We start from the raw sequence: 24,710 nt of genomic DNA, 5'->3' as shown, positions 1-24,710 counted from the left end.
GAAGATCTACAGTAAAGGCTATAGTATAGTGTGAGATTAGAATATGACTGTGGTGGTGATTCTGTATTTCAGGAGACAGTAAATACATACGCTATAATACAGAATCTCTACGTGGAGACATCATGCAAATACAGTTCTCTACACACACACACACACACACACACACACACACACACACACACACACACACACACACACACACTGAGCAGTCCAGTATTAAAACCAGAAGAGATACATCTAACCCTTCGTGGTCTTCTAGCTCCAGCACAGCCCCAGAGGTCCACGTGGTGGTGGGAGTCACTTCAAAGTCTGTTCCGGGGGACGCGGCTGCACGGGAGAATCGCAGCTGACACGACTGTCACTGCTCCCTGGGTGAACACATGGCTCAGAGGAGGGATGAAGGGATGGAGAGAGAGGAAAGGAAGGGGGGATGCTAGAGGGATGTGTGTGTGTGTGTGTGTGAGAGAGAGAGAGAGAGAGAGAGAGAGAGAGAGAGAGAGAGAGAGAGAGAGAGAGAGAGAGATAGAGAGAAAGAGAGAGAGAGAGAGAGAGATAGAGAGATAGAGAGAGAGAGAGAGAGAGAGAGAGTGAGAGAAAGAGAGAAAGAGAGAGAGAGAGAGAGAGAGAGAGAGAGAGAGAGAGAGAGAGAGAGATAGAGAGAGTGAGAGAAAGAGAGAGAGAGAGAGAGAGAGAGATAGAGAGAGAAAAAGAGAGAGAGAAAGAGCGAGTGGAGGACGAGTAGGTTAAATACTCCTCCTCTGGTTTCAGCAGTTTAGAGCAGGCCCAGCGTTCCCTCCTGTGTCGGTCCACAGTGGATGGGTTTAGATCAGAGGAGCTTTATAATCCTTCTAGCTTTCCTCCCATGGTCTTTCTGTCACAACATCACAGGGTTACAGTCTGCAAACACTGTACTGTTTAATTGCCACGTTACTATTAGATAACATTCCTTTATAATGTTTTATTGACTCTAGAGGGATGTCATAGACCATAAAATGGTGTCTCCCTCTATGAAGCATACTGTCTGTGTACAGTGTATGATGATAGGGGGGCATAGCATTTCTAATTAATGTGTTATCTGTTGTGGTTGACACACCAGTAGGTGTCACTAGTTGAAATTACGTTCTCACAGATAAGGCAGGTGGCACTGCAGGGCCAGTAAACATACACCCACACACACACCCACACACACACACACACACACACACACACACACACACACACACACACACACACACACACACACACACACACACACACACACACGCACGCACGCACCCACACACCGACACACACACAGAGAGAGAATCACACCTGTAGGGGCTTTTTTCAAACCTGTCGACCTGTTGGCGCAAATAAGGAAGGTTTCCATGGTGATACCAGGGGTTGGCATGGTGATGGTGTCATTGACCCGTAGATTAAACATGACAATGAGGCATGACTGGTTTATTCCCGACCGACTAGAATTCCCTAAAACGATGGACATATATACCCCTTCACAAAATTCTGTTGTTTTCCCTGGTTTTTTTTACTTTTTTTTCAGCTTAGTTCCTCTTACCTAATGGAAATATCATGTTATTTTGTGTAAGAGGAGAGTGTGAAATGCAGTTAAACTGTAACACAGCTGTTTTTTTTACAGCACAGTAACCTCCCATTCAGTCTACATGATGTAAGTGTTAAGCCGATACGCCTGGTTGGAGACTTGCATTCCGAGAAAGCAACCTGGACTCAGGGGTAGACGTAACATAATAAAAATTAAATATGTGACGTACAAATTAGTTCGATATTCTATGTTTGGTATTGTATGTATTAAGTTGTGGTTGTCCGTCATCCATTTTGTATATATGTTACGAATTACAATTCCGATGATATGTTACGTTTAACAATTCGTATGATATGTCACGTTTTACAATTCGTAAAATATGTTACGAATTACAAATCATACAATACGTGTTAACACTTCACTTGACAGCCAACGTCATAACCAGTTATAAAACGGTCATAACCACGTCATAATATCCCATAACAGTTGACATAGCTTGTCATAACCAGTTATAACACGGTCATAACCACCTCATAATATCCCATAACAGCTGACATAGCTTGTTATAACATGGTCATAACCTGTTATGACATGGTCATAACACTGTCATGACCCATATATTAACACCTGTTGTGACATGTATTGTGTTAACTTATGGCTGGTTATGACACCTACATAAGAGTGCCAAAACCCACAAAACCTACCACACAAGTCAGAACCTTCCATTACAGGTATCAACAGTGTGTTCATGTTGTATAACAGTTTTTTATTATTGACCATCTTAAGGTATCATTATAATTGCACACACATTGATGTCAGACATGCATCTAGCAAGGTAGCTAACGCTAACATTAACTAGGTGGCTAATGTTAGCTAGGTGGCTAACGTTAGCTAAGTGGCTAGGTGGCTAACACTAATGTGAGCTAAGCTTCGTGTTAAGGTTAAGGGGTTAAGGTTAGGGGAAGGGTTAGCTAACATGCTAAGTCATTTTTAAGTGTCTAAAAAGTAGTAAGTTGTCGGTGATCTTTGGGTTTCTAGACGTTCACGTTATACGCCAACTCCTCCACCCCGACCAACCACCCTCCTTTTGTTTTTGCCTTAAGTAATCTTCAGTCTTATGTAACCATACCAAAGGTAACATACTTTATCATACTATTTTGAGTTTCCCTGATTTACGTTTACTATGTTGCATCTAGTCTATGAGACCAGGCTGGAGAAAGTTGTTTTACAGGTCAATGGCATGGGGAAGCCATCTTAACACAAAAAGAGGGCAAACAGAAAAACAGACATAATCCCAAATTCTGGTCACCGTGGTGAAAGAAAAGCCTTATCAGAAGGGATTTCCCATCGCCTGCCATTCAAACCAGATTAGTGTTGATGATTGACGCTAAGTGTTCAAAGTGTTCAATGTTTAATATGTAGATTTATACCCGTCTCCATGACCTATCAGATTACTGTGATTCTTTAGATTGTTCTTGTTCTATGACATCTTGATTCATATTTTCCTCATTTACATTTGTTCTCCTGTATTCCAATAGCACAAATATATGTGTTCCTTTCCCTTCAAAATTCAATGGAACGGTTAAGAGGGCTATTTTATAGCCAGATTGATTCATTGATTTGTTGATTGATTCATATCCGCTATAATATTACTATAGTACCCCACATCTCATTAGCCAGAGTGCACTTAGGCTGGAGTGAAACCCTCCCAAGCAAGTGAGGGAAGAGGAGTGCAGCTAAATATTGCAGCTTTTTTTTTATCCCACAAGAAAACTCTCCTCCCCAAACCCTTGTGCCACCTCCCTGCTCCCTTCCCTCCCTCTTCCTCCCCTCCCTCTCTTCTGCCACCACCTTCTCCCCTCCTCCCGCCTCCCTCCCTCCCTCCCTACCTCCCTCCCTTCCTCCTCCCCTCTTCCCCTCCCTAAACACATCCAAAGTTTCAGTCTGTCAACCTTGGTCCCTTAATCTACAGTAGTTGGCAAGGTTCCAAATGTGTAATGCTCTAAGGCTAAGGCAGGTTGGGTGATAAAGTTACCCAGAGAAACTGACGCCATTTTTTTTATTGTTCTTCTGGGCAGCAGAGAGAGGGGGACAGTGGGAAGGAGGGAGGGAGGGAGGGAGGGAGGGAGGGAGGGAGGGAGGGAGGGAGGGAAGGAAGGAAGGAAGGAAGGAAGGAAGGAAGGAAGGAAGGAAGGAAGGAAGGAAGGAAGGAAGGAAGGAAGGAAGGAAGGAAGGAGATGGAGAAAGAGGGATAAGTGAGCGAGAGGGATGGAAGAGAGAGGGGGAGAGGAGATTGCATCTGTGCAAGTGTGTGTGACAGGACAGTACATAGAGGGCCAATCACCGACAAACGCACTCACACACATGCACACATACACACACACAGTCACTCAGCCACCCTGTCCTTCCCTGCTGTCCCTGCAAGGCAAGCTGACAGAGACTTTGTCAGCAGCTCAGAGAATGAATGACTCTCCCTCCCTCCCTCGCTCTCTCTTTCAATCTCAATCTCTCTGTCTCTCTTTCTCTCTCTCTTTCTCTGTCTCTCTCTGTCTCTCTCTTTCTCTCTCTATTTCTCTCTCTCTCTTTCTTTGTCTCTGTCTTTCTCTGTCTCCCTCTTTCTCACTCACTCTCTTTCTCTGTCTCTCTCTCTCTATATTTCTCTCTCTCTTTCTCTGTCTCTGTCTTTCCCTGTCTCCCTCTTTCTCACTCTCTCTCTCTCTCTCTCTGTCTGTCTCTCTCTCTATTTCTCTCTCTCTTTCTCTGTCTGTCTTTCTCTGTCTCCCTCTTTCTCACTCTCTCTCTCTCTGTCTGTCTCTCTCTCTTTCTCTGTCTCCCTCTTTCTTTCTCTCTCTCTATCGCTCTGTCTCTCTTTTTCTCTCTGTCTCTCTTTTTCTCTCTGTCTCTCTCTTTCTCTCTCTCGCTCTCCCTGTCTCTCTCGCTTTCTTTCTTTCTGTCTCTGTCTCTCTCAATTCAATTCAATTCAAGGGGCTTTATTGGCATGGGAAACATATGTTAACATTGCCAAAGCAAGTGAAGTAGATAATAATGAATAATAATAATGAACAGTAAACATTACACTCACAGAAGTTCCAAAAGAATAAAGGCATAACAAATGTCATATTGTCTCTCTCTCTCACTCTCTCTTCTGTTCTGTAGTCCCACACAAACTGTTCTGTAGTCCCACACAAACTGTTCTGTAGTCCCACACAAACTGTTCTGTAGTCCCACACAAACTGTTCTGTAGTCCCACACAAACTGTTCTGTAGTCCCACACAAACTGTTCTGTAGTCCCACACAAAACTATGCCTTAAACTGGCTCTGTTAAAGAAAACAGCTGATGGAGGGCTTTGATTGGAGCTGTTGCTATTTCCTAATGAGGAGAATGTATCTCATCTCCCGCTGTCTTTCAAAACTTTCCATTTCCTTCATGTCAGCGAGTTTGCTGTGATCTCGGTCAGCATCCATGTACAAACGACTGTCACTTTTATTTGTGTCTTCAAATAGCCGACATGCCTTAACTCTCCCCCTCAGATCCCTCGCCAAGCAATTTCAGGGGAACTGCCTCAATTTTGTCCAGCAGGCCCGAATCGAAATTGGTTTTGGCGGAAAAAATAGCTAGCTAACCCCATTCACATGTCTTTCGATGTATCTCAAAAGACACACAATCTCAAACACAAGACACTCATTTGATCTTGTTCAGTGTTTCTCATCAAAAAGGCCTTTTCATCAACAAGACTCAGAGCTGAAGGTACGACAAGTTACATAGACCAGTGTTCCCCAACCCTGGTCCTCCAGTACCCCCAGACAGTGTTTTCCAACCCTGGTCCTCCAGTACCCCAACAGCCCAACCCTGGTCCTCCAGTACCCCAGACAGTGTTTCCCAACCCTGGTCCTCCAGTACCCCAGACAGTGTTTTCCAACCCTGGTCCTCCAGTACCCCCAACAGCCTAACCCTGGTCCTCCAGTACCCCCAGACAGTGTTTCCCAACCCTGGTCCTCCAGTACCCCAACAGCCCAACCCTGGTCCTCCAGTACCCCAACAGCCCAACCCTGGTCCTCCAGTACCCCCAGACAGTGTTTCCCAACCCTGATCCTCCAGCACCCCCAACAGCCTAACCCTGGTCCTCCAGTACCCCAGACAGTGTTTCCCAACCCTGGTCCTCCAGTACCCCAACAGCCCAACCCTGGTCCTCCAGTACCCCAACAGCCCAACCCTGGTCCTCCAGTACCCCAGACAGTGTTTCCCAACCCTGGTCCTCCAGTACCCCAGACAGTGTTTCCCCACCCTGGTCCTCCAGTACCCCAGACAGTGTTTTCCAACCCTGGTCCTCCAGTACCCCAGACAGTGTTTCCCAACCCTGGTCCTCTAGTACCCCAGACAGTGTTTCCCAACCCTGGTCCTCCAGTACCCCAACAGCCCAACCCTGGTCCTCCAGTACCCCAGACAGTGTTTCCCAACCCTGGTCCTCCAGTACCCCAACAGCCCAACCCTGGTCCTCCAGTACCCCAGAGAGTGTTTTCCAACCCTGGTCCTCCAGTACCCCAGACAGTGTTTTCCAACCCTGGTCCTCCAGTACCCCAACAGCCCAACCCTGGTCCTCCAGTACCCCAGACAGTGTTTCCCAACCCTGGTCCTCCAGTACCCCAGACAGTGTTTCCCAACCCTGGTCCTCCAGTACCCCAGACAGTGTTTTCCAACCCTGGTCCTCCAGTACCCCAACAGCCCAACCCTGGTCCTCCAGTACCCCAGACAGTGTTTTCCAACCTTGGTCCTCCAGTACCCCAGACAGTGTTTCCTCACCCTGGTCCTCCAGTACCCCCAACAGCCCAACCCTGGTCCTCCAGTACCCCAGACAGTGTTTTCCAACCCTGGTCCTCCAGTACCCCAGACAGTGTTTCCAGGGTTGGGAGTGATGTTCTCCTCCTGCTCCTATTCTCCTCACATGCGTGTGATTCTGCACATCAAGCCTCAACTGGTAACTGTTCCTAATAATGATAATGGTAATGATAATGGTAATGATAATGGATTGGTCGTCGCTCAAAAGCATACTGAGTAGTGTGGTTCTGAATAGTCGCAAAGCTACAGGTAATTTACCAAAGTTACCAGAATATACAGTATGTAACAGAAAATATATTGCAATCTATCGTAAGTTTAGTAATTTATACTTGAATAATTTTTATAAAAAATTATTCATATATAGACCATAAGGTTCAAGAGAAAATTGCCTAATTAATGAAAAAAACATTTAATCAACAATGGCATTATTTTCAATTACCTCTACAACTCTTCCAACTATTGCCTTTTTTCACGTCTGCCACCAGTTTGGCCCCAAACCATTGACATCAAATACATAGTGAAATACAGTGCCTTCACTGTATTCAGACCTCTTGACTTTTTCCACATTTTGTTACGTCACAGCCTTATTCTAAAATAGATTAAATAAAACAATTTCCTCAGCAATCTACACACAAAACCCCATAATGACAAAGCAAAACTGGTTTTTAGAGAGCCATGAGGTAATTGTCTGTAGAGCTCCGAGACAGGATTGGGTCAAGGCACAGATGTGGGGAAGGGTGCCAAAACATTTCTGCAGCATTGAAGGTCCCAAAGAACACAGTGGCCTCCATCATTCTTAAATTAAAGAACATTGGAACCACCAAGACTCTTTCTAGAGCTGGCCACCTGGCCAAACTGAGGAATCGGGGGAGAAGGGCCTTGGTAAGGGAGGTATCCAAGAACCTGATGGTCACTCTGACAGAGCTCCAGAGTTCCTCTGTGGAGATGGGAGAACCTTCCAGAAGGACAACCATCTCTGCAGCACTCCACCAATCAGGCCTTTATGGTAGAGTGGCCAAACGGAAGCCACTCCTCAGTAAAAAGCACATGACAGCCCGCTTGGAGTTTGCCAAAAGGCACCTAAAGACTCTCAGACCATGAGAAACAAGATTCTCTGGTCTCATGAAACCAAGATTGAACTCTTTGGCCTGAATGCCAAGCGTCATGTCTGGAGGAAACCTGGCACCATCCCTACGGTGAAGCATGGTTGTGGTAGCATCATGCTGTGGGGATGTTTTTCAGCGACAGGGACTGGGAGACTAGTCAGGATCAAGGCAGATATGAACGGAGCAAAGTACAGAGAGAACCTTGATGAAAACCTGCTCCAGAGCCCTCAGGATCAGGAGCAAAACAGGTTCACCTTCCAACAGGTGAACCTGTTGGAAGGTTCACCTTCCAACAGGACAACAACCCTAAGCACACAGCCAAGACAACGCAGGAGTGGCTTCGGGACAAGTCTCTGAATGTCCTTGAGTGGCCCAGTCAGAGCCCGGACTTGAACCCAATCGAACACCTCTGGAGAGACCTGAAAATAGCTGTGCAGCAACGCTCCCCGTCCAACCCGACTGAGCTTGAGAGGATCTGCAGAGAAGAATGGGAGAAACTCCCCAAATACACGCGTGCCAAGCTTGTAGCGTCATATCCGAGAAGACCTGAGGCTGTAATTGCTGCCAAAGGTGCTTCAAGAAAGTATTGAGTAAAGGGTCTGAATACTTTCCAAAGGCAGTGTATATAAGTGTGTAAAATATAGTGATATAAATAATAATAATGATATAAATGCTTTCATGTGGAAACCCTCATATTAAATACCACATTCACTATGTTGATGGTTTATATTTATTTTGTCCTTTTTTAATCATCCTATTTAATTATTTAATATATTTGACATGTGATAAGGCCACACAGAGGGCCAGAGATCATTACGTACATCGGTGATAATCTGACGTACCCAAAAAAGGTCACTAGATATATAGCCCCCTGTATATAGCCTCATTATTGTTATGTACCTTTCTTGTGTTACTTTTTGATTTGACATTTTTTTTAACTTTAGTTTATTTCGTAAATATTTTCATAACTCTATTTATTGAACTTCATTGTTGGTTAAGGGCTTGTAAGTAAGGATTTCACAGTTTCACACTAAACCTGTTGTATTCGGTGCTGTAATGAACACAATGGGAAACAGAGAGCTGGTTTCAAGCACAGGTGTTGTAAAGGACCACAGGAGGAGGCAGGTAGCTGGGTCCAGGGACAGGCAGAAGGTCATACACAGGAGGAGGCAGGTAGCTGGGTCCAGGGACAGGCAGAAGGTCATACACAGGAGGAGGCAGGTAGATGGGTCCAGGGACAGGCAGAAGGTCATACACAGGAGGAGGCAGGTAGCTGGGTCCAGGGACAGGCAGAAGGTCATACACAGGAGGAGGCAGGTAGCTGGGTCCAGGGGCAGGCAGAAGGTCATACACAGGAGGAGGCAGGTAGCTGGGTCCAGGGACAGGCAGAAGGTCATACACAGGAGGAGGCAGGTAGCTGGGTCCAGGGACAGGCAGAAGGTCATACACAGGAGGAGGCAGGTAGCTGGGTCCAAGGACAGGCAGAAGGTCATACACAGGGAGTCCAAAAAGGCAACGGTACAGGCTGGGAAAAGGCTAGCAACGTTGTCCGGGAGATCAGACAATAGGTTGATAACAGGAAATCTGATAGGCTAACGTACAGGCCAAAGGCGTCATTAGTGAAGCAGGACAAACTATCAGGAGTAGATTACAGGACAAACAGCGCTCCGACTAGACATGTGTCACAAAGCCAACAATACATCACAATGATGGGGTGCAAAGAACTGAACTAAATAGTGTGTGATAATGACATAGAGGAGTGTGAACAGGTGATCAGAATTCAGGTGATTGGGATCTGGAGAGTGAGCTGCGTTCAGGGGATCTCTGTGTTTGAGAGTGTGAGATGGAAGCAGATGTTCCAGGTGCATGTGACAAATAAAATGTGATTTGATTTGTTTGGAAATGTTTTGAAAGATACCAAAATGCTGGTAGTTACTGGTAAGTTTTGAGTAATATTGTCACAGTATCCACCGAGGATGGCGCCCCTCGGTCGGGCGGCGCTCGGCGGTCGTCGTCGCCGGTCTACTAGCTGCCACTGATCTATGTTTCTGTGTTCTTTGGTTTTTGTCTGCTCTAGCCCGCACCTGTCTCTTGTCTGTCATTAGTGGGGAGGTATTGGGTTCTTTGGGTTCGTCTTTGTGCGGGATTGTTTGTTTGTCAGCGGGCAGGTCTGTGTACGTTCTGTGCTTTTTGCACATTTTTCCCCAGCGGATTCTCGCTGGATGAGTATTGCATTTGCCGGGCTGCGTCCCGTGCGTATTTTTGTTTTCTCGGGGTTTACTGTGTTCCCGTGTGGTCTCTGGGCGCACCCTATGCCCTTTTGTTACGCCGAGTGGTTTTTTGGTGCAATAAATATATCATTCTACGACACTACTGGACTACGTCTCCTGCATTTGACTCTTTCCTCTTTCCTTTCCTCCTGCCTTAAGGAACCGTGACAAATATCCCCTCCCTTTGCGACCCTAGTTTTGAGTGAGAAGATAATTAGTTAGTGCAGATTATTTCAGCGTGGTAGGCAGATGTGATTAAAACACTATTATTCTATCAAGCATGTGTGAGTGGTTGGGTTTTATATCATTTTGTATCCCTGGCCAAATTATTATAGGGAGAGAGTGGTGATGATGCTGGTGTCACTGTTCAAAATGATAATGATGAAGATTATAGCATTCCTGACAACAACCTTTAACCTCATCTAATATGTGCAAACATTCACAGTTCCATTGTTCCATGAGTGTAATGGAATGTTTGATACCGTTTGATCTAGGGGTGAAAGAAACACTCACCTGTTTAGGAGAGGAGCTGGCTAGTGGAGTAGAACACCTGTTTAGGAGAGGTGCTGGCTAGCAGAGTAGAACACCTGTTTAGGTGAGGTGCTGGCAGAGTAGAACACCTGTTTAGGCGAGGTGCTGGCTAGCAGAGTAGAACACCTGTTTAGGAGAGGTGCTGGCTAGCAGAGTAGAACACCTGTTTAGGAGAGGTGCTGGCTAGCAGAGTAGAACACCTGTTTAGGAGAGGTGCTGGCTAGCAGGGTAGAACACCTGTTTAGGCGAGGTGCTGGCTAGCGGAGTAGAACACCTGTTTAGGAGAGGTGCTGGCTAGCAGAGTAGAACACCTGTTTAGGAGAGGTGCTGGCTAACAGAGTAGAACACCTGTTTAGGAGAGGTGCTGGCTAGCAGAGTAGAACACCTGTTTAGGAGAGGTGCTGGCTAGCAGAGTAGAACACCTGTTTAGGAGAGGTGCTGGCTAGCAGAGTAGAACACCTGTTTAGGAGAGGTGCTGGCTAGCAGAGTAGAACACCTGTTTAGGAGAGGTGCTGGCTAGCAGAGTAGAACACCTGTTTAGGAGAGGTGCTGGTTAGCAGAGTAGAACACCTGTTTAGGAGAGGTGCTGGCTAGCAGAGTAGAACACCTGTTTAGGAGAGGTGCTGGCTAGCAGAGTAGAACACCTGTTTAGGAGAGGTGCTGGCTAACAGAGTAGAACACCTGTTTAGGAGAGGTGCTGGCTAGCGGAGTAGAACACCTGTTTAGGAGAGGTGCTGGCAGAGTAGAACACCTGTTTAGGAGAGGTGCTGGCTATCAGAGTAGAACACCTGTTTAGGAGAGGTGCTGGCTAGTGGAGTAGAACACCTGTTTAGGAGAGGTGCTGGCTAGCAGAGTAGAACACCTGTTTAGGAGAGGTGCTGGCTAGCAGAGTAGAACACCTGTTTAGGAGAGGTGCTGGCTAGCGGAGTAGAACACCTGTTTAGGAGAGGTGCTGGCAGAGTAGAACACCTGTTTAGGAGAGGTGCTGGCTAGCAGAGTAGAATACCTGTTTAGGAGAGGTGCTGGCTAGCGGAGTAGAACACCTGTTTAGGAGAGGTGCTGGCTAGTGGAGTAGAACACCTGTTTAGGAGAGGTGCTGGCTAGCAGAGTAGAACACCTGTTTAGGAGAGGTGCTGGCAGAGTAGAACACCTGTTTAGGAGAGGTGCTGGCTAGCAGAGTAGAACACCTGTTTAGGAGAGGTGCTGGCTAGGGGAGTAGAACACCTGTTTAGGAGAGGTGCTGGCTAGCAGAGTAGAACACCTGTTTAGGAGAGGTGCTGGCTAGCAGAGTAGAACACCTGTTTAGGAGAGGTGCTGGCTAGCGGAGTAGAACACCTGTTTAGGAGAGGTGCTGGCTAGCAGAGTAGAACACCTGTTTAGGTGAGGTGCTGGCTAGCAGAGTAGAACACCTGTTTAGGTGAGGTGATGGCAGAGTAGAACACCTGTTTAGGTGAGGTGCTGGCAGAGTAGAACACCTGTTTAGGCGAGGTGCTGGCTAGCAGAGTAGAACACCTGTTTAGGAGAGGTGCTGGCTAGCAGAGTAGAACACCTGTTTAGGAGAGGTGCTGGCTAGCGGAGTAGAACACCTGTTTAGGAGAGGTGCTGGCTAGCAGAGTAGAACACCTGTTTAGGTGAGGTGCTGGCAGAGTAGAACACCTGTTTAGGCGAGGTGCTGGCTAGCAGAGTAGAACACCTGTTTAGGTGAGGTGCTGGCAGAGTAGAACACCTGTTTAGGCGAGGTGCTGGCTAGCAGAGTAGAACACCTGTTTAGGAGAGGTGCTGGCTAGCGGAGTAGAACACCTGTTTAGGAGAGGTGCTGGCTAGCAGAGTAGAACACCTGTTTGGGAGAGGTGCTGGCTAACAGAGTAGAACACCTGTTTAGGAGAGGTGCTGGCTAGCAGAGTAGAACACCTGTTTAGGAGAGGTGCTGGCTAGCAGAGTAGAACACCTGTTTAGGAGAGGTGCTGGCTAGCAGAGTAGAACACCTGTTTAGGAGAGGTGCTGGCTAGCAGAGTAGAACACCTGTTTAGGAGAGGTGCTGGCTAGCAGAGTAGAACACCTGTTTAGGTGAGGTGCTGGCTAGCAGAGTAGAACACCTGTTTAGGAGAGGTGCTGGCTAGCAGAGTAGAACACCTGTTTAGGTGAGGTGCTGGCAGAGTAGAACACCTGTTTAGGCGAGGTGCTGGCTAGCAGAGTAGAACACCTGTTTAGGAGAGGTGCTGGCTAACAGAGTAGAACACCTGTTTAGGAGAGGTGCTGGCTAGCAGAGTAGAACACCTGTTTAGGAGAGGTGCTGGCTAGCAGAGTAGAACACCTGTTTAGGAGAGGTGCTGGCTAGCAGAGTAGAACACCTGTTTAGGTGAGGTGCTGGCTAGCAGAGTAGAACACCTGTTTAGGTGAGGTGCTGACTAGTGATGTAGAAAACCTGAGCTTAATAACCTAATAACCAATGTTTTGACAGACAAGCTGTCTTCATCAGGTTATAAAACCGTTTGATGCCATTCCATTTACTCCATTCCAGACATTATTAATGAGCAGTCCTCCCCTCAGAAGCCTCCGCTGACCGATGAACCGACCCATACTCCTGTTATTTTCATTCCATTCCATTAATGTCCATTCAAAGCAGCTACCCACACACTGAGAGGGAACACAGACCAATTAAAAGAATACAATCCTCATACACTCAGCACACCACTCACTCTGCCTCGGTGTGTGTGTGTGTGTGTGTGTGTGTGTGTGTGTGTGTGTGTGTGTGTGTGTGTGTGTGTGTGTGTGTATACACCCACGTGCCTGGTAGATAACAGCGCGGTACACAGGAACAGGAAACAGATGAGAGGCTGTTGTAAGCACTTCAATGAGCACTTTAATGTGAAAATCATAAATTGCCTCAAAGATACTCCAAGACTGAGAGCAACTAGAAACCTTGAAAACCAATAGTCATAGAAAGTCAAGCGGTGATGATGATGATGATGATGATGACCCTTCTACCTCTCTCTCTCTGTCTTTCTTCCTCCCAGGGGCTGGTAGGAGAGAAGTATGGCAGTATCCGCGTGCCGGGGGAGGTGGAAGCTCCAGAGTTTGAGATGATCCTGGACGCGGCGGTGGAGGCGGGCCTAGACACGCACATCCTGGAGGAGTGGTACTGTCGAGATGAGAACTCCGTGCCGCCGGCCTACTACCTCAAACCCAAAGCCCAGATGTTGAAGAACTACCAAAACTCAGTAAGATCTGAAACCTTCTGCCTCAAAACCGACAGAACATGTGCTCAGACTCAGTTGTTCTGGAATGGACGTGGGCCGTGGCCAGATTCTCTTGCAGTGGAGGCTGGTTGGAGGAGCTATAGGAGGGCAGTCTCATCGTAATGGCAGGAATGAAAGGAGTCAAACGTGGTTTCCATGTGTGTGATGTGTTTGATACCATTCCACTGTCCTCCTATAGCTCTTCCCACCAGCCTCCACTGTTCTCTTGGATCATATGGAAAAAGACTGAGTAGGTAGGTCTCAGTGAGACTAACCCAAGATACTGAAACATCCATATTCAGCAGACGCTCTTATCCAGAGCGACTTACAGTTAGTGCATTCATCTTAAGATAGCTAGGTGGGACAACCACATCAGCAAAGTCAGTGAAATTAAAAAATATGGACAGACAAAACTTTGTTCACTATCATATTTACATTGGAAAAGGGAGTTTTTCTGCTCTGTTTAAGTCTAAGCAAACTGTTATGCTTGGACGCATGCCCTTCACATTCCCAAAAAAAGGCTTTTTAAAACACCCGTAATATTGGCCTGGAAAAGTCACCTGGAAACAGCTCTCTCAAAACTGCTGGACTTCAAGTTGCTTCCCCCATTAGAATGTGTTGTTCTGGTGGAAAGTTTGAGACCTATGAAGATTCACCTTGCGTTTTCTTAAAAGCTTTGTAATCTTACTGTGAGTTGGCACTAGCAGTAAACATATCTGTGGCTGTCCATGAAGCTGTCGCAGTCCCCATATAACTACAGTGCTAGGCTAGTTAGTTAAGTTAAGCATTATAATTACACTGTAACGGGTAGCGGAATGTTTGTCCATGCTTCTGTTTTGACTCTATATATAGTCTCGCTATTGTTATTTTACTGCTGCTCTTTAACTATTTTTTACCTAACACTTATTTTTCTTAAAACTGCGTTGTTGGTTAGAGCCTGTAAGGAATCATTTCACTGTGAGGTCTACACCTGTTGTATTCAGCATTTCACTGTAAGGTCTACACCTGTTGTATTCAGCATTTCACTGTAAGGTCTACACCTGTTGTATTCAGCATTTCACTGTGAGGTCTACACCTGTTGTATTCAGCATTTCACTGTGAGGTCTACACCTGTTGTATTCGGGCGCATGTGACAAATAACATTTGATTTGAGTTGATTTGATTTGTGCATGCCTGTGTGACGGTCACCCTGTCACTACAGCACTCGGCTAGTTAGTTAAGTTAAGGATTATGAGTACGCTGTAGCGGGTAGCTGAACGTTTGTGCATGCCTGTGTGACGGTCACCCTGTCACTACAGCACTAGCTTTTAGCATGCCGCGTTGGCTAGCTGAACATTTAGCGCTTGTGTCACTCAATGCGGCTCCTCCTCTTGGTTGGAGGTTTGATGGAGGAAAACAGCACACAGTTGGCATCCTGGAACCTTGTCTCGTGAATCTCATTAACTTCCTGTCTCCAGCACAGGAGTTTGGGTGGAACCTTAATAGGGGAGGACGGGCTCGTGGTAATGGCTGAGGCGGAATCAGTGGAATGGTATCAGATACATCAAACACGTTGTTTCTATGTGTTTGATGCCGTTCCATTCGCTCCGTTCCAGCAATTATTATGAGCCGTCTTCCCCTCAGCAGCCTCCACTGCTCTCCAAGGATATCTACTGTAGTTCTATTGGTATCAGCAGATACAGATGTCCTCTATACTATGTCTGCGTGGTCCAGTTCAGCTTGTGGAGATAATGCACTATATTGCATCGATTTGTCGTGGGCCCAAACAACTTCAACAGTTTCTACCATTTACCAACTTATCTTTAAGTTCCTTCCTTTTGCCTTACCAAAACAAAGCTGTATACAGTAGGTCTCTGGCTTTGTTAAGACTGCCGTCTAAAATCAAAAGCATACCAATCGAGCTAGTTACTTATTGTTAAATCTACTCTATATGTTCCAACAACAAAAAAAAAAGCTGAACTGTCCGTGAATTTCAGCATTAAAAAGTCCCTTTACCTCCCTGTCTTCTACAGATGGAGTCGAGCAGTGCGGCCAAGACGAAGAACGACAAGGCGTGGAGAAACGTGTCTGAGGAGATCAAGAGGATCTTCCGTAGGTCTGTCCTGCAGCTCCAGGAGAAGGGCACCATGAAGCCACCTCAGGCCAAGAAATTCCTCTGCTCTGGTATGAAGGCTTCTTCCTCTTCTTCTTCTTCTATGGTGTTATACCATGAATCTCAGTATAGTATATTGTGTTATTCAGTGTTGTGGCGTTTTCTTGTTTTACTGAGCGATTGTATCAACCGTTATACTGTACAACCAAGGTGTGTGTGTGTGTGTGTGTGTGTGTGTGTGTGTGTGTGTGTGTGTGTGTGTGTGTGTGTGTGTGTGTGTGTGTGTGTGTGTGTGTGTGTGTGTGTGTGTGTGTGTGTGTGTGTGTGTATTCATTTGACCTCCTAAAATATTTAACTGGGGAAGGCTTTAGTTAAATCACTTAAGTCGTTATTATGATGATTTTGTGGTAGCAATCAGTTTTCCTCATGAGTTAATGTACCATCAGAGAGTTTCTACAGATACGGAACATAGAGATAAACCTACACATGCAGACTAGATATAGCCCCTAAAAAAAATATCTCTTTGTGTTTACAATTTAAAGTAGGTCTACCCTAGAGGGCTCCAAAAGTGTTCCAAATTGGGTGTAATTACACTAAACGTCACTCCATGTTGGGTTAATGCAGTCCTTCTCAAATAGTGGGGCGCGCCCCCCTGGGGGGGCTCGGAGCGATGCCAGGGGGGGCGCGTGACCCCGGGGAACACGCTTTTTTTTGCCCCGTAGTAGTTTTTTTTTTAATCGAACAAGATCACACAGCACAGAGCAGGAGATATGAAGTGCAGATAACAAACCCTTAAGAGACACCATGGAAAAATATTTAACAGGGATGAAAAGAAAGGCGGAGAGAGACGGAGATAATGAGACAAACGTAAGTCTCCCGAAAGCTAAGACGAGGAAATATGACGAAGCGAATGTAGCGCTTGGCTTCACTGTGACTACGGTGGGAGACGAGGAAAGACCGGTATGTTTACTGTGTCTAAAAATGTTGGCAGCGGACAGCATGAAGCCAAATAAATTAAGGCGTCACTTAAAGACATTACACCCCAATCACGCTGATAAGCCGCTTGAGTTTTTTCATCGAAAACGTGCCGAATATTGTCAACAATCGTCCCGCTTTGTGAATGCTACTTCAGTAAACCAGCGAGCACTGTTAGCATCATATAAGGTGGCGTACCAAATTGCTCAGTGCAAAAAACCCCACTCCATAGCAGAGGAGCTGATACTGCCTGCAGCATTAGACATGGTCTCTCATGCTGGATGACGCAAGTGCTGCAAAAATAATAATACAATGTTATGCAGAGGTGTACTTATAACAATTTTATAGACAAATGATACTATTTACAGTCGCGGCGGAGAGTTGGGGGGGGCGCGAAATGTTTACTTCTTCCTAGGGGGGGCGTAACAGAAAATAATTGAGAAGCACTGGGTTAATGTAATCATCACTGATTGAATTGGACACTATCAGCCATTTTGAGGGTGATAAAGAAAGTAAGTATATTCCCGGTGTCTGCAAGGTGTTTCTCTGGCATATCTCTGTAGTCTTTCTAGGCTGATGTACCGTGCGATGCTTGTTGAGGTTTTGTGGGACATTGGCATCATGGGTGGCCACTGCGTTTCTTTGTAGGCTCGGTGTTTGTACCTAGAGAGAATGCAGCAACACTGCTAGCAGCAGCCTGTTTTGTAATGAATATAGGGAGAGTTTGGAGATTGTTTCTAACTATGTTCCCCTGCTGAGCTATATACGCTGTGGACAAATTCGCAACAAAGTCATTTTACTTGATTACCATGCAGATTTCTATGTTTGATTTGTTCAAAGGCATAGCCAATGCTTATGTGTACGGGGAAAAAAATACATTCAGTATGCCAGTTAATTGACTATACCGAGCTTCAAACAACGTTTATCTCCCCCCTTCTTTTCCCTCTGTCTTTTCTTACCATCTCTTCTATAGCACGCTGCAGTGTGGGCGATACTACACGGGAAATGCTGGCAGAGTTTCAGTAGAACTGGCTCTTTGAGGGGGGGGGGGGCTGTGATAAGGCTGCAATGCTGGTTATGTGATTGTATCAACCGTCTTTCTCCTCAAACAAGGCTTAAGGGAAACATATCTAATCGCAGACTAAAGGCAGGCTAAAAAAGACTGCCAGAATCTGTTTGGCTTTACTTAAAGACTCGCAAATCTCCCAAGTCTGTTTTGAAGACAAGCTTAGGAGCTCACAACAGAACCCAGTGCTAGCCTTTTTCAAGCTACTTAGATAAGTATTAGGCCTATAGTTTGGGTTCAGAAACAATAACTCACATAACTTTGAACAATATTAAGACTCCAAATCATGTGTGGATTAGCCTAACTCCTCAGAAAGATTATATATCAAGTTTCTTCAGGGACAAAAAGGTTCTAACTTTCAATTGATTGATTGTTTGTTTGTTTGTTTTTTCTCCCATTTTCCAGCCTTGGAGGATGAATTGGACTTTGCCTTGGGAAAACAAACGCCAGCCTTCCTCAAGAAGTGTGTCTGCTATATCCGCAAGATCTCCAACTTCGACCGGCACGCCAAACTCCCGGAGATGGCCAAGTACATGGACATCGTCGTCGCCGAGGACCGCGTCATGCGTAACCAGGAAGCCTACGAACGTCTTTTAAAAGTGCGAGACGAGTTTATCCCCACTGTGGTGGCCTCGTCCAACCTCCGCGTCTACTCCTCTGTGACACACTGCGACATGAAGCTAGGCTACTCCCAGGAAGTGGAGAGCCACTACGTCGAAGGCTTGTGTAAACAGTTCTATGAGGATATGGTGGACATCATCCAGGCCACGGTCCAGCAGAACTTTGACACAGAGACGGACCCTCTGTACGACGAGATCCTTCAGCACCTCTCCCTGTGTAAGAACTTCTCGGCCTTCTACGATTATAAGAGCGAGACGCTGGACCTTGTGCAGGAGTATCTGCTGCCGTCTAAAGGGAGTAGGATGAGCCCCCTGGTGGTCTACGGTGGGCCCTGCACGGGGAAGACACTGCTGCTGGCCGAGGTGGCCAAACAGGTGATTGACTGTACTGTTGGGGGGGGTGGACTTTTAGGTTTTAATGGGACTTCCTGGTTTATGTTGCAATAATAAATGAAAGGCTTTATCAATCACAACAGGCATTTGTGTGAGAGATAATGTACATTTTGGGGTCTATCTGTGTTTGTCTGCTTGAGTGCGTCTGTCTGTGTGTAAGAGTACGCAAGGGTGTCCATTTGCTCGTCACGCATGCATTATCCATCTGTGTTAGTTTGCTGCATGTGAGTCCATCCACCCACTATGCACTTGTGCCTATCTTTGTGTTCACAGTAGATGTGTGTGTGTGTGTGTGTGTGTGTGTGTGTGTGTGTGTGTGTGTGTGTGTGTGTGTGTGTGTGTGTGTGTGTGTGTGTGTGTGTGTGTGTGTGTGCGTGTGCGTGTGTGTGTGTCAGGTCACTGTTCACTTACTGGTCTGTCTGTTACTGGGCCATCTGTTTGCCCAGGTCATGTTAGGGTCATGTTGTGCAGTCACCCGATGCCACTCTACCCTGCTTCTTGACCTTTATAATAGATTCCTTCACCTCTAATATATCACAGTTGACAGTTCATTTATCACAGGTGAAATAGATTGTTCAGAGTTGTCACATAGATCAGAGTGCTAGATATAATAGATATAAAAGCCTTTTTCTTTATTTGCTTCTCCCTGCTGCTTCTGTGGAGGGAGGGAGGGAGGGAGGGAGGGAGGGAGGGAGGGAGGGAGGGAGGGAGGGAGGGATCTGTTGACAGCCTGTCGACCAGAGCAGACTGTCACAGACTGTCACAGTCACTAACTCTATATCCGTCATGATGAGCTCTGAGACCTGGTCTCCTTGGAGTTGCCACACAGATATTTAGTGTGACATTTACGGTCAGAAATGAGGCCCCTGGATTCTACATGCCATGTGTGTCACGTGCAATAGAATCCACACAGTCCCAGTCCCACATGTAAACACACACACCCGCACTAACACACACACACACACCCGCACTAACACACACACACACACACCCGCACTAACACACACACACACACCCGCACTAACACACACACACCCGCACTAACACACACACACACACACACACGCACTAACACACACACACACCCGCACTAACACACACACACACACACTGCTATAGTCTAGGAAGGATTCTAGGCAAGGATCCTAGGAATCACAGCAGGGGGCCTTGGTGAATGATTGAATGAAACTATAAATATGTATGAAACAAGGGAAACGGGGAGCAACACTGATTCATGAAATATTTCTCATGTTGGGAAAGTCATTGGATACTTCTATCTTAGCCTGCATGGCTGCCAGTCCGTTTCTACACTCATGCCAACTCCTTGTAGAATTCTCGTGCGAAACATGATTTGACTTGACAATGACAATGAAATAGACTAAAGCACAAACAGACCTGGGATCAGGCATTTTTAGACTCACATATCTGAGATATGTACTGGGTACCTGACTAGCCAGTCCTCCTCAGATCTGGGATCAGGCTACATCTATCTAACTCTTGAAAATGTTTACATTTCGCTTGTTGTTTAATCTGTTTACCTCATGGCCTTGGCGAGGAGAGGACAGCTTAAAACGTTCACAGGATCTCTTGAATAATGTATCAACTCTACAAACTGAGTTCACATTCATGCGGTTCTATTTGTAAAGTATATGTCCCCAGGAGACAGAATACCTGGTATTGAAGCAGACCTCTGTCCTCTGTACACTGCTCTAACCTTGGCATCACATCACGCCCAGTGCTTTCCGAATAGCAATTCTAGCTCCCTCCACCTTAGTAGAGCTTTATGTTGTCTTCTGAGTCACACAGAGTAAATATGGATTGGGTAAAAATGATTGCAAAAAGCTAGAGCTAATTAGAAATGACACAATAACACAAAATGAACGACAAAACTATATATATTTTTTTTTACAGAGCTTTTTTAACCCTTCCCTTACAGTGGAACGCGCTTTGAGATGCTTTGAGGCTTTGAAAACTGTTTTATAAATGCAATCCATTATTGAAAACATGGCCTTGTATGTTTTCTCTCTCTGAGTTGTGTATTGCGCATCTCTTCACAGAGCTCCTTCATGTAAGACAACCATCCTTGAGAAAGTGACTAAATCTCTTTTCTCTCTCTCTCTCTCTCTCTTTGTCATTTCCAGGCCTACACGTGGCTCCAGGCGGAGATGGGGCCCGAGACAGACCCGGTGGTCATCGTCCGCTTCGTGGGCTCCTCAGAGTTTGCCACAAACCTGCGTACCCTACTCCAGAGCATCTGCGAGCAGATAGCCATCAACTACCGTTGCCTGATCCACTTCCTGCCCAACAAGATCCAGGAGATGACGGAGTTGCTAGTCAACCTCCTTGGGGAGTCCTCCTTCCAACGGCCCCTGGTCATCATCCTGGATGCACTGGAGCAGCTCTCAGAGGCCGACGAGGCCCGCAAGCTGTGGTGGCTTCCCGCCCACCTGCCTCGCACTGTCCGCATCGTTGTCTCAACATTACCCAACAAGCACGGAATCCTCCAAAAGCTCCGCTGTTTGATCCATGATGAAGGACGCTATGTAGAGCTGGTGCAGCGTGACCGCAAGACCTGTAGTCAAACACTGAAGCAGCAGCTGCTGGGATTGAAGAGGAAGGTGACCTCGGGACAGCAGATCTATGTCAATGAAGCTCTGGCCAAGTGCACGCTACCCATGTTCGTCAACCTCGTCTACCGGGAGGTGGTACACTGGCGCTCGCACAAGGACGTGGACGACCGTTCGCTGTGCTCCACCGTGCACGAGAGCATCGAGCAGCTCTTCTACTCTGTGGAGAACAAGCTGGGGCAGCGGTTCGTGTTCAGGGCGCTGGGATACATTACCATGGCCAAGGCGGGCTTAACGGAGGTAGAGCTGGAGGATATTTTGTCACTGGATAACAGTGTGCTGGGAGATATCATGGTCAGTTCAAATCTAAAAAACCCGCTGAGGATCTCCTATGACCTGGTGGCGAGGCTGAAAGAGGAACTGGAGGGGTACCTGGTGGAGAGGCAGGTGAGAAACGTTACCCTGATGGTGTGGGCCAATAGACATCTGCACCTCATCGCCCAGAAGCTGTATCTTAGCAATGAGGAGGATGTGCACCAGATGCACAGCCTCCTGGCCGAGTACTTCCTGGGGGCGTGGTCGGGCGGCAGGAAAAAGATCTTCCACTGCGACAACAACCACTTTGCCTCGCTCAACATCTCCCAACACAAGAACCCCCAACCCCGGCAGCCGTCCCACAAAGAAGCATCCGCCGAGAAGTACTCCTATGACAGGCAGACCCCTGAGCAGCCCTGGGTGTTCCAGTGCAACCTCCTTGAGCCTGACATCTTCTTCGTCAACCACAGGAAGATGACAGAGCTCCTCTACCACCTGACTCGGAGTGGCCGCACGGACGACCTCATGTACGGGGTCATCATGAACTTCAGTTGGCTTTACACCATGATCAAGATAGGGCAGTTTGAGAAGGCGCTGACCGACATCGATGTAGCTTACAGCTACACCCAGGAGAAAGAGCTCAAGTTCTTGGCCACCACGCTGCGCAGCATCAAGGTCAAAGTGATGAATAACCCGGCGTCCCTCTCTGCAGAGCTGCAGCAGAGGCTCCTCCCCGTGGTAACCTCCCTACCAAAGCTTCGACACCTCCTCCTGGAGTGCGACAAGGACGGCCCCAAGTACTGCTCCATCGTGCCCCTCCACTCCTCCATGGACGTCACCTACAGCCCTGAAAGGCTGCCGCTGTGCTCCAGCTACATGCAGATAGTGGAGATCCTACCCACCCTAGCCCCCAACATTGTCCTCGTGGCCCTGGACGACGGGTCCGTCAGCACATGGGACGTGGAGAGCAGGCAGCTCCTCCGGCAGATAGACACGGCCCGCTCAGTTGTCCTGGGGATCAGACTAACCAGCGATGAGAAGTACCTGGTCGTGGCAACCACCAAGAATACGCTGCTCATTTATGACAACCATAAGTCCTGCCTGCTGTCCGAAGTAGACATCAAGGGCTCCAAGCACTGTGGTATCACAGGAGGGGTGGCTTTCATCAATGGATTCACACTGGCCAGCCATCATGCTTTGGCCTGGCTAGAGGCCAGTAAAGACGTTAATGTGATCGATCTGCTCTACGGCTGGCCCCTCTACCAGTTCCACTGCTGGTACGAGGTCACCTGCGTCCAATGCTCCCCGGATGGAATGTATGCCTTCTGTGGTCAGTATCTCAACACCACGTCCATCTTCCATCTGGGCACCGGGGACAAGCTAGCCACGGTTACGTCCGAGTTTTCCGGGGGATTCGTCAAGTCCATCTTAGTCCTGGACACCATTCACCAGATGGTGATGATCGATAATGAGGGGAGCCTGTCGGTGTGGAACACCAAAGAGATCACCAACCCCAGACTGATGGAAGATTACGACTGCCGGGGGGACGAGAGTGAGGTGGTGGGCATTGAGCTGTCAGAAGACCAGCGCTCCATCCTCATCTGCAAAGACAAGAGCATCGAGGTCCTGGACACCAAGTTGTGGAAGATGGCAGAGAAGTTCAAGGCCAAGCGCGCTGAGCGTTTCGTGGCAGCAGTCCTCTCCAAAAATGGCCAAAGTATCGTGGCCTCCATGGAGAACACGTCGTCCATATTTGTGTGGAGGAGGGACAGTGGGCAGTGCATGGCCAGCCTGATTGAGATCTCTGGGGCCATCATTAAACTTATCAAGTCCACTCACCACAACCTGCTCCTGTCTGTGGCCAGCAGTGGAGTGCTATCTGTCTGGGACATTGACATCATCACCGCCATGTCCAACATCGACAAAACAGGTAAGAGGATCCAGAGTTTACAGCTTTCTGGAAGGGAAGACTTTGTGTTCACCATGGATGGCTCTGAAGCCATCCACAAGTGGAACTTCAGCACAGGCTTCATCGAGACTGTCTTCAAGCACGAGGGCTTGGTGGAGAACTGTGTCCTGACCTCCTCCGGGGATCTCATGGTGACGTCGGATGATAAGTGCAGCCAGTACATCTGGCACACGGCCACTGGCGAAAACATTTTCCGCATCAACGGACAGAAGATATCCCAGCTCCTGATGACCCACAACGACCAGTTTGTGGTGTCCCTCTGCGAACAAAACTGCTCCCGAGTCTGGAGGCTGGCCACCGGACACAAAGTGTGCAACATACTGGTGACCCTCCAGAACGCACTGATCACCACCGCAAACACCTTCCTAGTGGGAACTACTAAAAACAAGCTGCTCGCTGTCAGCCTCTGGTCAGGCAGTATTTCTAAGAAGTTTGTCTGTGACGATGGCATTAGCATTGTCAACTTCAAGCTTATTCCCGACTGCCCTGACTTCGTGGTCTTCATTACATCGACAGAGACTGTGTTTATATGGAGCGTGGCGGACGAGTCAGTCTGCAGACGCGTCCAGCTGCCTACTAACTTCCTCAAAAACCTGGAAGACTTCCAGATTTCACCAAATGGGAAACTGGGTATTGTCTCCAAAGGCGACGAGAACATTAACGTGTTGGACCTTCACAGCGGGAAGCTGAGGCTTGTTCACGCCGCCGGTATCATCTGGCGGCAGAAGCTATCCAGGGACGGGCGCTATCTGGTCTACATCTGCTTCCGGAACTGCGATGAAGATGACGAAGCGGGTGTGGTGTCCAACCTGATCGTGATGCGTCTGGCGGATGGAAAGAGCATCGGGACATGCTCCCTCTACAAGACGCCCACCTTCCTCTGCCTGTCCCAGCGGGCACTCAACATCATCATCGGCTTCGAGGACGGCAGCATCAGCACCTACACGGTGGTGGACCGTGTGGACGCCGCACTCAAGATCAAGATTGCCACGTCCAACAGCCGGCAGATCGTCAACAACGCCTCGCAGAAGGTAAGGCCCAAGTGCGGCAACCACACCTTCAAGACCATCGCCGACTGCGTGTGGAGGGAGTCCACTGAGGTCTTCTCCAGGGATAGCCCCATCAATGTGTCTGACTCAGGGGAGCCAGAGACCACCACTCCCACCAAAAAGAGTGAACTGTTGCAATGA

The 24,710-nt window shown here is 47.5% G+C and overlaps 1 protein-coding gene across 1 annotated transcript in view; it reads left to right on the top strand.

Annotated features, from left to right (window-relative positions):
- The window catches only part of nwd2 (NACHT and WD repeat domain containing 2), a 74,457-nt gene extending 49,747 nt beyond the window's left edge, over positions 1-24,710 (top strand). Inside the window, exons 5-8 of the mRNA XM_029761830.1 lie at positions 13,302-13,505; positions 15,536-15,686; positions 18,062-18,651; positions 20,811-24,710. Of these exons, the coding sequence (XP_029617690.1) occupies positions 13,302-13,505; positions 15,536-15,686; positions 18,062-18,651; positions 20,811-24,710 (4,845 nt within the window). The remainder of the gene's footprint in view (positions 1-13,301; positions 13,506-15,535; positions 15,687-18,061; positions 18,652-20,810) is intronic.

This window comes from Salmo trutta, chromosome 8 (genome assembly GCF_901001165.1).
Source record: "Salmo trutta chromosome 8, fSalTru1.1, whole genome shotgun sequence".
Taxonomy (NCBI): Eukaryota; Metazoa; Chordata; class Actinopteri; order Salmoniformes; family Salmonidae; genus Salmo; species Salmo trutta.
Note: the sequence above shows the minus strand (reverse complement) of the source record. Positions and strands in the feature narration are given on the sequence as shown.